The following is a 12981-nucleotide window of genomic DNA, read 5'->3' as shown; positions in this document are numbered from 1 at the left end:
GAAACCTCCACTCTTTACAGGAGCAGAAATAAAGGAGCCATTTTTTGATTGGATAACTTAAGGAATATTCCTTTATATAACTGCATCAGCCAGAAGGGTCCCGGAAACAATGTAACGCTGTCACCTGCCCCTTTAAAAGCCTTCCTCTCTGCAGCTAACTCACCTCCAGGAGCCTGGCTTTTCTCGGCACCTCAGGCATCATCGCATCGTTTCTGGAAAGGCACACACGTGGCTGGTAGACCTTCTGCCCTTCGCACGCGCCTCCCCCATGCCTGGATGCCCTCCCGACGTGAGCCACTACTCACCTCCAACCCAGCTCACTGGTCATCTACCGTCAGCTTCACCCACACCCACTCTGCCGCTGGTCTGCCCTGCAGAGCCATGACCCACGCCCAGCCCCGGAGCATCACTCTTGACAGTCGGGGGCTGACGTGCTTCCCTAGCACAGACCAGCGCAGGCTTGGAAACGGTGCTCCAGCCTCCTTACTGTCATGCGTCTCAGTGCTGCTGAGGCTTAAGGTCAAGGTCAGACTGGGTCGGACCACACATGTTTTCTCCAAAGAAAAGAATCTAGAGCAGGTGCTTCCACCCTGGGGTGTAGGAGAAAGGTATCAGAGCTTATACGTACATGTACCTCCACCTCCAAAAAGTTAGCTTCAATAACCTTTACTGAATGCCCCAAGACCCTCCGTAACACAGCTGAAGGAGAAGCGCCCTAACAGTGGGGGTCAGGGGATGCTGTGGACTGAACTGTGTCCCCTGAAAATCCCTATGTCGAAGCCCTCACCCCACCCGCATCCCCCGTGATGGTATTGGAGATGGCGCCTTTGGGAGGTGATTAAGTTGAGATGGGGTCATGAGGGTGGGGCCCCCATGATGGCATTAGTGCCCTCACAGGAAGGGACACCACACAGCTTGGTCTCTCTCTCTCTCTCTCTCTCTCTCTCTCTCTCTCTCTCCTCACCACGTGAGAAGGTGGTGGTATGCAAGCCAGGAAGAGGGTCCTCACCAGAACTTGACCATGCTGGCACCCTCCATCTTGGACTTCCAGCCTCTAGAACTGTGAGAAAATGCATCTCTGTTGTTTAAACCCCCAGGCTATGGTATTTTGTCCTGGCAGCTTAAGTGACTAAGGGAGCAACAAAAGTGCCCTCCCCTGGCCGTTCTCTCAGCTTATTACCGCATGTTTCAGTGTCTGCATCCAGCTAGGCACGCTTGTCAACTAGACTAACTCTCCCAAAAAGAACAAGTGGCTTCAGAAACATGCAATGGACTTCCCCGGTGGCGCAGTGGATATGAATCCAGATGCCAATGCAGGGGACATGAGTTCGAGCCCTGGGCCGGGAAGATCCCACATGCCGCGGAGCAACTAAGCCCATGCTCCACAACTACTGAGCCTGCACGCCACAACTACTGAGCCCATGAGCCACAACTACTGAAGCCTGCGCACCTAGAGCCCGTGCTCCGCAACAAGAAGCCCGCGCACCACAACAAAGAGTAGCCCTTGCTCATTGCAACTAGAGAAAGCCTGCTCGCAGCGAAGAAGACTTAACGCAGCAGCCAAAAAAAAAGAACCACGCAATGAAGCAAACCGCGTTTTGAAAATAATAAACGAATGACAAGCAAATAAACAGTACAACTGGCACCCTTAGGAAATAAAAGCTCTTCAAAATCATTTTTCCAGGTTAAATGTTAGGATAATTTAATTAAATCTGATAAATCAGCTGAAAATATTCAAAAATCAAGAAAGTTACCAACAATATGGATTGACATCCATAATTCTTAACTGAGAATCTTGGTAAATACGTATTGGGTCTTCAGATAATGATAGTAATACATATAGACAGATAGTTAAATAGACATATTCCAGGTTCAGGGTAAAAAGTTTTACTGATGGGACATGTGATCAAAAATATCTGGAGACCACTGATGTGGCTGTAGAGCTTATGTGACAGAGCGAGGCCCTCTCCCCAGCTGTCAGCTTGTCTCAGGCAGGTCTGAAAGCCCCAGCCAGCCAAACCTCTCCAGGAGCCTATGGAGGACAAATACTGAAGATACAGAGAATAATCCCTCTGAAGGACCAACCATAACATCCCAAACTCAACCCCAAATCCTTTCCTAACTACATCTAATTTAAAACATAGGTAAGGGTATCTAAAAGCCTACAGTTTGAGTTCTGAAGAGCTGGTGTTCATTTAGGAGAAAAGGGCAGATCAGCATTTAGATGATCAAAGCCAACCTCATGGATTTCAGGAAATTTCTTTGTAAAACCTCCCTCCCTCCCAACAATGGTCAGACCTCCCCCTTTTGTTCTCACGAGGCATTGTCCCTCTTGAAAGGGTTGCTGATTAGCATTTCTGAGTAAGCTTCTGCTGTCTGTTGAGTGACTCAGCCAGAAGTAGCAGAATGAACACTTAGACGCTACTTTCTAGATAACTACACAAAAGCTCACATGACTGAACTCTGACCGCAGAATTTTCTGCAGCCCACGGTTCTACTTTTTCAACTTCGACACAACTAGATCGGACGTTTGCAAACAGACCCTACTGTTGCCAGCTAAGGGGATGCTGCCTTCCCATCTGATCGGCACCGTGGATATGTGAAGATACTGGCCACCATCCCTCCAAACACACATCTGTCCCCAGTAAGGATCCAACATCGCCCAAAGCATCCAACAGAAAGGCAAGAGTTGAGCACTTAGTTCCTATTCTCCCGGATACTTCTGGTTTTTAGTGTATTTTTACTTTGACATAAGTTGATGCTCACAGAAGAGTCGCAAACATAGTACAGAGTTGCCATAAACCTTCACCCAGGCCCCCCACAAAGTCAGTATCTCCTATCACCTTAGAATCATGATCAAAACTAATTTAATGAGATTGGCACGATACTACCCCAACTACAGAGTTCAAAATTCACCAGTGTTACATATATACAATGGAATACGACTCGGCCATGAAAAAGAACAAAATAATGCCATTTGCAGCAACACAGTTGCAAGTAGACGCTATCGTACTAAGTGAGGTCAGTCAGACTCACAGACATAGAGAACAGACTTGTGGTTGCCGGGCGAGGGGTGGAGGGCTGGATCGGGAGTTTGGGATCAGCAGATGCAAACTATTACGTAGAGAACGGATAAACAACAAGGTCCTACTGTATATAGCACAGGGAACTATATTCAACAACCATCATGGAAAAGAATATGAAAAAGAACGTATATATGTGTATAACTGAATCACTTTGCTGGACAGCAGAAATTAACACAACACTGTAAATCAACTATACTTCAAGTTAAAAAATAAGTTCAGTGTTTCCTCCAATGTACCTTTTCTGTGCCAAGATCTGATTTAGAACTGATACTGCGTGTAGCTGTCACATCGCCCTAGTCGTCTCCAATTCTGGTTAATTTTAACTTGTGTTTTTCACAAATCCTGATGCTTAATTCTTTTTATCAGTAAGAGTCAGAAGCGCTCAAGTTCACAGAAGACAGGTTGTAAGAGTTAAACAGAATCTGGGACTAGGGGAGGGGAAAATAAGTAACTGACTAGAACTCAAACCCAACACCTTCGCCTGTTTCTATAAATGGGAATGGCACAGACATTTCTTTAGTCAAATTCAAAATCTGCACCAGATCTACCCATACAAGGGTCAACTCGATGAAGCAATCACCCATCCAAGTCGGTTCTCCTAGACATTTGCTGTTCCCTTAGAAACATCAAATACAAACTGGCCCAAGGCTGACATGCTTTTGTTTCTAAAAATACTACATTTCAAGAAAGCTCAAGCATGTCATAGTTACCTGAAATAAACAGTGCCAAAGGCCCCCGATTTGAATGCTTTTATCTGCAAAATGCCTCAAAAGCCTTGTCCAGTGGTGCAAACCCGATAAGCGTTCTAATTACAAGCATCTTCTGTGGCCTTACTTGCTACTGGCATGTATAAGAGTAAGGATTCCTGATATGCTGTGACATCCATGTTCAGAAAATATAGGATAGGAGTGCTTGGTTTGGAGATTAACCAAGTATATGCCTTGAAATTAAAAACAGCTAATGCTAACTATGTGAAGAGATTATATGTTAATTAGGTTGACTGTAGTATTTTGCTATGTGTATGAAACCATCATGTTGTATGCCTTAAGAACATACAAGTTTTATTCAAAATATAAACAGATCGATGAAAAACAGCATAAATGGAAGAAAATCTTGAGGCCGTTTTAAAGTAGGCAAATGGAATGCTTTCAACATCATCAACTATTCTTGATAAGGATTTTATATACCTTCACCTTTGCCAAACTTGACAAGGATGACTGTCTCACATGAGATCTATAAACCTTGGTTTTTAAGACAACGATCTGTAGGCGAATCAAAAGGAAGTTACGATTGTTACCGGTATCTTGGTATGGTTTCTCTGTTAAACTGTAAGCACCTTAAGTGTGGTGACCAGATCCTACCTAAATTCTGCGGCTTTAGCCGTTTAGAGAGAATCGCTCATCCTCGCAGCCCTCCATGATCTTAGATCTGGTACCATATACAAACATTTACCACCGCTATTCGGGTACAAACTGCTTTCGAAGATGACTTTGTTCTCTTCACTCCGTAAAAGGAAAATCTCCTCTTAGGCATCAGGATCCCACCCTAATATTATGAAACCATGATGCTATTAAACCTACCACCCAGTGCTCAATTCCCCTCTCTATAAAGGCAAAATTCTACTCCAAACTTATCCTGACAAAATCAGCAAACTATCCCTATGAAGCAAATTTCTCTTAAGGCAAAGCAACTTTTAGCAATGCAATAGCTGGACAAAGCTCGAGTTAGCGCTTTAATGAAGATTTTCGCCATCTTTAACTCCCACCTGAAATGAATGACTCATTCAAATCTGAGTGTCCGGAAACATTCCTAACTTGCTCTGAAGGCCTCATTTCAAATACTGGAGAAAACCGTTTGACAGCCTTGAAACTCACTGTTTTAAATGGCATGCTTGATAGTCACATAAAAAGACTGCACGTGCCTGATCCTGATGACATAAATATTGCCCATTCCTCTGATCAGGAAATCACTTCAAGGTATTTTCCGGAAGAAAAATTGTATAACTTGAAACATCTTTTAAAATTTAGATACACAAAATTAATTATTCGCCACCAGGTTCCACTAAATAGCAAGCTTTCTATAAGCTTTTAATACTTAACTTAAAATGCTTAAAGGGAAATGGTAGCGTTCATATGAAATGTCCAGAACAGGAAAATCTACAGAGATAGAAAGTGGATTAGTGGTTGCTTCGGGCCGGGGAGGAGGGGATGGGGAGATGTCAGCTAAGGGGTACAGAGTTTCCTCTGGAAGCGATAAAATGTACAACCATCACCACAACTTTAGAACAACCCTGAATATAGTAAAAGCCACTGAACTGTATCCTTTAGATGGGTGAATTATATGGTATGTGAATTATTTCTCAATAAAGCTGTTACATTTTAAAGATGTGATTGTACCCTTGAGAAAAAAGGAATCTTGTCAAGTAGACATATACACAATCTTTCACGTGTAGATGTAATAATTACACTGTAAAATCTAGTCACTGCTGGATGACTGAAGACAGTTACTGTCTTCACAGTTAAGGTCCTAGAAGATCAATGCCTAGGAGAAAAAGACCATGTTCTATTTCTCTATGATTTTGATAATCCAAATTCATTGGCTTCAATAATGGAAAACTTCAACATACCACAGCTTCAGATCAAACGCTGGTGTTACCTGCAGTGTCAAGAACAAGGTTTAGAGAGACATCCATTGACGTGGCACAAACCCTTCCAGAATTTCAAGGAATTGCTTGGAATTGGAGTCACCATGTATGGCATTCCTGGGGCTGCCAAAGCCAGTTAATCCTGGCAGTGACCTTCTCACTCCCACTCGCCTGGTGGAGCCTCCTTCTTGGATGGACACACCAGTCCAGACGTTAACCCCGGACCACCCATCGCTGCCCTGAATTGTACCATGCTGCCCCTTCACCAACCTCCCCGAACACACAACCACCACATCCCGCCTTGGCGAACTCCAACCCCTTCCGTGAAGTCAAGACACCAGTTGCCCATGAAGGCAGTCACATAGCAACTGCCACCACCATGAGGTTCCATGCCAGAGATGGCCTCGGGTGGGGAGGGTAAGTGCGAGAGCTCGGTTCCAGGGAGGGCCAGCCTGCAGACGTGCAGGGCATGAGATACACCAGACACCCCCACTCCATGGACCAGCGTGAGCCCCATCTGTCCCACATGGTCCCTTCTTTTCAAAAGCCTCAGTTTAGATGCAAGCTATCTGGGATCAACACTCCATATGCCCCAGCTTCCGGGAAAAACCATTAATGTTTTCCCAAGAAAAACTATATTAAGAAAAATAACTCCTTTATCAACTCCCTTTAATGAAAATACTCCTTTGAGTAGCTTTATCAACTTTCAACAAACAGTCATGACAAAGACAAAAAGCCTTATGTTTTTAAAAAAATCAGTATTTAATAGAACGATTTCAGCGATATTCAAGTGCTGAAACAATATTGTTCAACATTTTGTAAAATCTTTAAACTATATGCCAAGAAGCTTTAAAATCGATTCTTGAATGAACTACGAGTCACATTACCATTAATAGTTCCTAATTAAATATACAGTGGAGGTAAAGTGAGTATTGGAAGACCATTTTCTAGAACAGCCGGCACCATACTTTAATTTCTTAGAGCCTATTCGGTATACTCTGAAACCTATGCTCACAGAATTGTAAGATTTAACATATTTAACTAATTCAATTATACACTCACATACAAGGCTTTAAATGGGATGGTTTGTGTCTACCTACTTTCTTCCTAGCCAACCCACGGTATACTCCCACTTAGCCCTCCCCCACCCCCAAGAGTACAAATGAAACTGTATAACAGGCAGCCGCTGGAAATCTCTTTGATTAATAATAAAAATCAGTTTCAAAAGTCAATGTGAGTCTTCAGATATAGGGAACAAACTTATGGTTACCAAAAGGGAGGGGTGGGATAAATTAGCAGTGTTTTATACACTACTATATATAAAACGGATCCAACAAGGACCTACTGTACAGCACAGGGAACTATATTCAATATCTTGTAATAACCTATAATGGAAAAGAGTCTGAAAAAGGATTTATATATATATATATATGGATGTATAACTGAATCACTTTGCTGTACACGGGAAACTAACACAACATTGTACATAAACTACACTCCAATAAAAAATAAATTAAAAAATTTTTAAAGCCAACGTGAGTCTTAATTACAGAACAGGTTGTGAGGCCTCGCTACCAAGGCTTTTAAAAATCTTCACCTTCCAGGGGAACTAGAGAATTCAGACAAAAAACAAAGACCCCTATTTCATTCTCCCAGCTTTAAGCATGCACAAATGGATACCGAAATTAATAGGAACTAAGCAAAAATACTACTTGAAAATATCTTAAGGTCACACATGAGAAAGTCTAAGGAAATGGAGCTATAATGTCAGTGCCGGATTGCAGACGGTTTAAGTATATTTCAGAGTTGTGTATCCATCACCCCAATGAAACCCCGTGTACATTACAGTCATTCCTCTTTTCCCAACCTACTCCTCAGCCCTAGAAGCCACTAATCTTATGTCTCCGTAGATTTCCCTCCTCTGGGTATTTCATATAAATACAATCATACAGGAGGCCTATTACTGGCTTCTCCTAGCATAATGTGTTCAAAGTTAATTCATGTTGTAGAAGTGCGTTCTTTTTTGTGGCCAAATGATATTCCACTGTATGGACGTACCACGGTTTATTTACTCACTTGTCAGTCGACAGACATTTGGACGGTTTCCACTTTTACCTACTGACATAATGCTGCTAGGGACTTCTATACCAGTTTCTGTGTGGACATACGTCTTCATTTCTCTTGGGTAGACACACCTCGAATTTCTGGATCATATGTAACTTTACATTTAACCTTTTAAGAAACAAACTGTCTTGCAAAGCAGCTGCACCATTTTTCATTCCCATCAGCAATGTAGGACGGTTCCCATTTCTGCACATCCTCGCCAACACCTGCTACTGTCTTTCTGATTAGAGCTATCCCAGTGAGTGAAGCGGGAACTCGCGCTTGAGGCTCTGTATCTTAAACCAAGCCCGCTCAGCCTTGAATTCGGTCTCAGCTATTCTTCCAAGCTACACGCTTAAGTATTAAATAGGCCCCAACGGTCATTCTTAAAACCCAAAATAGAGCCATCCAGGATAATCTAACACTCTTTTAATAAATGAAAGCATCACTTCTGCATAGTATATGCACCACTGTTTTATTCCAAATCCTATCAAGCTACAATAATGTCCAACAGCCAGGCCTTTCTGAAGAAAGATGTCAGGCTAAGCTCAAGTGCTACGGCTGCAGAGGAACACTTAACACGTAACAAAGCTTTAGCTGGCGCTTTCACAAAGGAGCCCTGGCCTGGTTTGTCAATAAGCCGTACGTAACCCGACCAATCACTTACCTTCTCTACACCTGAGCATGGTGTTCTGAGCCACTCACAGAACTACATCCTCTGAAGTCACTCCCAGAGATAAAGTTGTCTAAGCCTGAAAGTTTAATGAAATTTGCAAACATGCTAACTCACATGCCTAAAAGACCTAGCTTTGCACAGCAGAAAGACTTTGGGTTTAGTAGTCAGGCAAGCTAAGTTCTATTTCCAGCTATGCCATTTAGTAGCTAAATGGCCATATTTAACATCCTTCTCCGTCAGTCTCCTCATCTGAAGGTAAGACTGCCTTCTTCAAGGGGTTCTGAGGTTTTATAAAGCCAATGTAGCTAAAGCATCCAAGAGAGCGGCCGGCAAAAAGCAGACGTTTACATGTTAGCGTCCATCCGTCTTCCCGCTAACTCTGGGCAAAGTTTCCCAGGAAATAAAGCCCTCTTAACAAATGTCCTGGGCATTGAGAGCCGAATGTGAGTTCTTGTGACCTGAGGGATTCCAGTATAAAGCGCTTCTCCACATTACAGTCGGTAACTTGTTAAGGAGAGCTATCAGTTGGCTTAAAACAGGACTGGGGAATTCTTGGAAGGGCACTCAGGGATGAAGAGACGAGAAACCTCATTTTTGCCAGGGACGGAAGCCTAAAAACGTCCTCCGGGGTCACAGCCAGCCTGAGCACAGAACCAACGCAAAAGAGAGAAAGGTACGAGCTATATTCCCATGACCCGATTGGAAACGCGGGTGTAGACTGCCAGGCTTGAGGGGGAGGGGAGTGGAGGGGGCTGGCGACAGCAGAGAGGGGCGGGGGGGCTGGCCAGGTCTGTGGTAAAGCCCAGGAGAGGAAGCCGAGCCACATCCCAGCTGTGAATTAACCGCTTCCGGCGACTCTCGGCTGGCTGCCGCCTCCTACCTGATCCGGTTGTCACGGAATCTGTTGAGATGCGGTTGGTTGAGGTAAATGGTGCGGGCTGGTGCGTCCAGCTGGTCCCCAACAGACGTGGCCCGGGACATCTCATCATCTGCCTTCTTGTAGCCCGAAGAAGAACGAACAGGTCCTGCGGAGAAGAGGCGCGGTCAGAAAGCAGAACACAAAGAAGTCACGCCCGACACAGGCAGCAGCACGGGGCGGGCGGGCGGGCGGGGACCAGCTGGAAAGGATGCTCCAGGCGACGCGCCGCAGCTGTACCTCGGCGGCCCCTGGAGACGCGCACAGCTTGTCTGCCCCGCCCCGCCCCGCCCGCGCCGGTCCCCAGCGCTGAGGAGCCCCTCCCGGGGGTGGAAACCTCGGCCCTCCCGCCCCTCGCCCCGCCCCCTCCCTCCCCTCCCCCCTCCCCGGCCAGCCGGCCTGGGCGCGGGGAGTGCAGTCCCCGCGGGGGTGGCGAGGGGCGCACCCCGGCAGGTAGGGCCACGTGGGCCGAGCAGATGCGGGGAGCAGAGGCCAGAGCCTCCCCTCCCCGGGGCGAGCTCCCCCTCCAGGCCCAGGGACTGAATTCCCGAGCTAGGCTTTCCCGGCTTCTTTGCGCTGAGGAACGGAGAGACACAGCAAGGGGGTGTGCCCTGCATTCGGCCGCCAGAGAGGACGGTGGAAGACACCTCTGTGCTCCAGAATGAAATTCCAGACCCTCAGTGCAGAGGGCTGGTCCCCTGGTTTCGGGAACGAACCAGCAGCTTTTCTCCCCCGACGCGCCTGGCGACCTGAGAGCAGAATCCCGCCCATCCCCGCTCGCGGGCGCGACGTGAGCCTTCATCCAGGGCTTCTGTGGTTAAGACCCAAGCCAGTCTATCTCCTTAAGATGCGATTTCAGTCCTAGAGCCGAGCCTCTCTTGGGCTAAAGCTCCCCATAACCTTCACTTGAGGAGGGGTCGGCAGGGACAACGATGACACACCCAATATGTCTGCCCAGGTGCACACCCCTCCACACACACACCCCTCCAAATACAAGACAGGGTCCCTCACTGCACGGGGCCACCCACCTCGCGATTTGACCTTGGGGTGGGGGCGGGGCCCTGACGTCAAGGCCCACAGAAAAATAAGTGCCCTACAGATGACAGTCTTCTCTGCTTTTCCTTAAATTGCATCTGCCCTAATACCTGCCGCACTTTCCACCTATGAAAGAAACAGGTGTTGCCTATAACTTAGGAAACGGGCATCTCACTTCAGTAAACAGCCACTTCATAGCTACAAAGCACGTTCAGAAACATTTTGAAAGAGACAGCTTTGGCTATGGAAGTATGTCATCTTTTTTAAAGTGGTTAGAATCCTATTATAATCCTCATCCTAAGAAAAGGACACCCAAATATCAAACTGGGTACTGAGAGCTGCTGTGCTGTCGTGAGATGTGCGCACAGCCGGGCCCCTGGTCACAGACCAGGCGCAAGTCTCAGTACACGACCGCAGCCTCAGACCCTGTCCTCCAGCCTCCGCTCTCCGGGGTCCCTCTGCTCCGCCTCTGCTTATCCACAGGGGCAGCAGAGGGCAGCAGGTCCTTGGAGACTGGCTGGCCCGGGAGCCGCCGGAGCAGGCTGGTTTTAAAGCATTTGCTGATTTAATGCCGACGGGATAGTTCCTAAGCCAGCCTGAATCAAAGCGCTGCTTTCCGCTCTGCTCACTCATCCCACTTTGCTCTCCTCCACAGCTTTATCATCATTACCTGACACTATTTATGGTCTGTCTTCCCAAGTCCAAGAGCAAAAGCTCCAGGGCAGCGGAGACATGTTCTGTTCAATGCAGTGACCTCAGCGCCCAGAACAGTGCCTGGCACACGGCGGGCACTCATAGTCGCTGGCTGAGTAAGTCCCTTTTACTTCAGTCTAATAAAAGGTCGATTTGAATCCTCCAGGCAGGGATGCAGTGACCTGCACCGAGGGCTCAGACCCGTGACCCTACTGTGGACAAAACGGTTCACTGCCAGGTGCTCGGTGGCTCTCAACTCTGCACATCATCACCGAGAAAGCACTCAAAATTTACTAGTTCCTGGGCCCAGCCTTGACCAATTCTGACGCTTTTCTTTTCAAAGCTCCTCAAGGGACACAAACGGGCAGTCATAACTGAGAATCCCTTGTAAGAGGCAGCCGAGAACACAAGCAAAAAAGAGCTGGCTCCTGCTCTCAAAAACATTAACCAGGGCTTCCCTGGTGGCGCAGTGGTTGGGAGTCCGCCTGCCGATGCAGGGGACACGGGTTCGTGCCCCGGTCCGGGAAGATCCCACATGCCGCGGAGCGGCTGGGCCCGTGAGCCATGGCTGCTGAGCCTGCGCGTCTGGAGCCTGTGCTCCGCAATGGGAGAGGCCACAACAGTGAGAGGCCCGCGTACCACAAAAAAAAAAAAAAAAAAAAAAAGGAAACAAGTTTGCCCAAACAAGAATTTCAATGTCGGATAATAAATATTAGAGTGAAAAAATTATTGATACAAACAATTAGTGATAACAGAACTAAGTGAAATATGTCCCAAGTACGTGGCATGCACCAGGCCAGCTCGTCTTTCTATACGACAGTAGGGCCAAATCTGGAACTTTATTTTAAGTAGAAATACAGTCTCCCTCACCCCACCCCCAAGACTCAGATAACTTTCTTCTGCCTCAGTGGCCTCATCTGGACCCAATCCTCCTTTGGAGAAAAACGTTAATGTTTTCAAAATAACACAATTTGTTGAAAACGTCTTGCCTAAGTAAAATACTGTACTATGTATAGCAAAGCACAATGTGACTTAGGTTTCAAATCCAGACTCATGAGATGAATCCTGCCTTAACGCACTTTGAAAATACCACCGTACAAAATCAGAGTGTGTGTTTACAACTCTCCCACGTACATAAACCCGGTGTCAGCAAACAGAGGCAAGTCAGGAAGCATCTACTGAGAAAGAAGCCGAGGTAAAAGGAAAGAGGAGACACAGATGAGCACAGAACAACACAGAAGGAACAGCTGACCGCCAAGACCTGGGGGCAGGACTTTTGTCTATTTCCGGGCTCCACCCCGTCATCCTGAGTAACACCCAGCACACGGGATACGGCCTGTAAGCACATGTCAACTGGATACACAAAGGGCTAATGTAGTGTGTGCCTTCTGAAGAGGCCCACCCCGCCCAGCCCCGGAGCCAAGGACTGCTCCCTGGTCTGGTAACCTGACCCCTTTCCTCCCCCACTCGCTTGGGACAGGGAGCCCAGCAGGCAGGTCTGTGTCTTACAATCCCCTTCATCCTTCCCACCAGGGAAGGTTACTTGGTCCACGACGGGCCACTAAGGGTCTGCCTTCTGAAAACTTTGACGTGGGACCCGGGGAGATGATCTGTTTTTCTGTTAAGCTGTCTTCTGCCAACTGGATTATTAGACCAGCTGAAGAACCTAGATGGGTAGAAGGAAAATTTTTCCGCCCTTTTCACTTGCAAAGGAGTTTTACTATCTCACAGAATAAATTCTTGGAAAGGAAATATTCTAGTCTTCCTAAGTCAGAAACCTATGAAAGTGAGAAGCCTTTGGGCACCACCTCTAACTAGCTCTGTGGAA

The 12981-nt window shown here is 46.7% G+C and overlaps 1 protein-coding gene across 1 annotated transcript in view; it reads right to left on the bottom strand.

Moving 5' to 3' along the window:
* Positions 1 to 9528, bottom strand: part of ATP8A2 (ATPase phospholipid transporting 8A2) — a 444189-nt gene extending 434661 nt beyond the window's left edge. The window contains exon 1 of the mRNA XM_032611707.1: positions 9390 to 9528. Coding sequence (XP_032467598.1) covers positions 9390 to 9490 — 101 coding nt within the window. The 5' untranslated portion in view covers positions 9491 to 9528. The remainder of the gene's footprint in view (positions 1 to 9389) is intronic.
* Between the last annotated feature and the right edge of the window lie 3453 nt (positions 9529 to 12981).

The sequence above is a fragment of the Phocoena sinus genome, chromosome 18 (assembly GCF_008692025.1).
Source record: "Phocoena sinus isolate mPhoSin1 chromosome 18, mPhoSin1.pri, whole genome shotgun sequence".
In the NCBI taxonomy this organism is placed as follows: domain Eukaryota; kingdom Metazoa; phylum Chordata; class Mammalia; order Artiodactyla; family Phocoenidae; genus Phocoena; species Phocoena sinus.
This window is presented reverse-complemented; position numbering and strand designations above follow the sequence as displayed.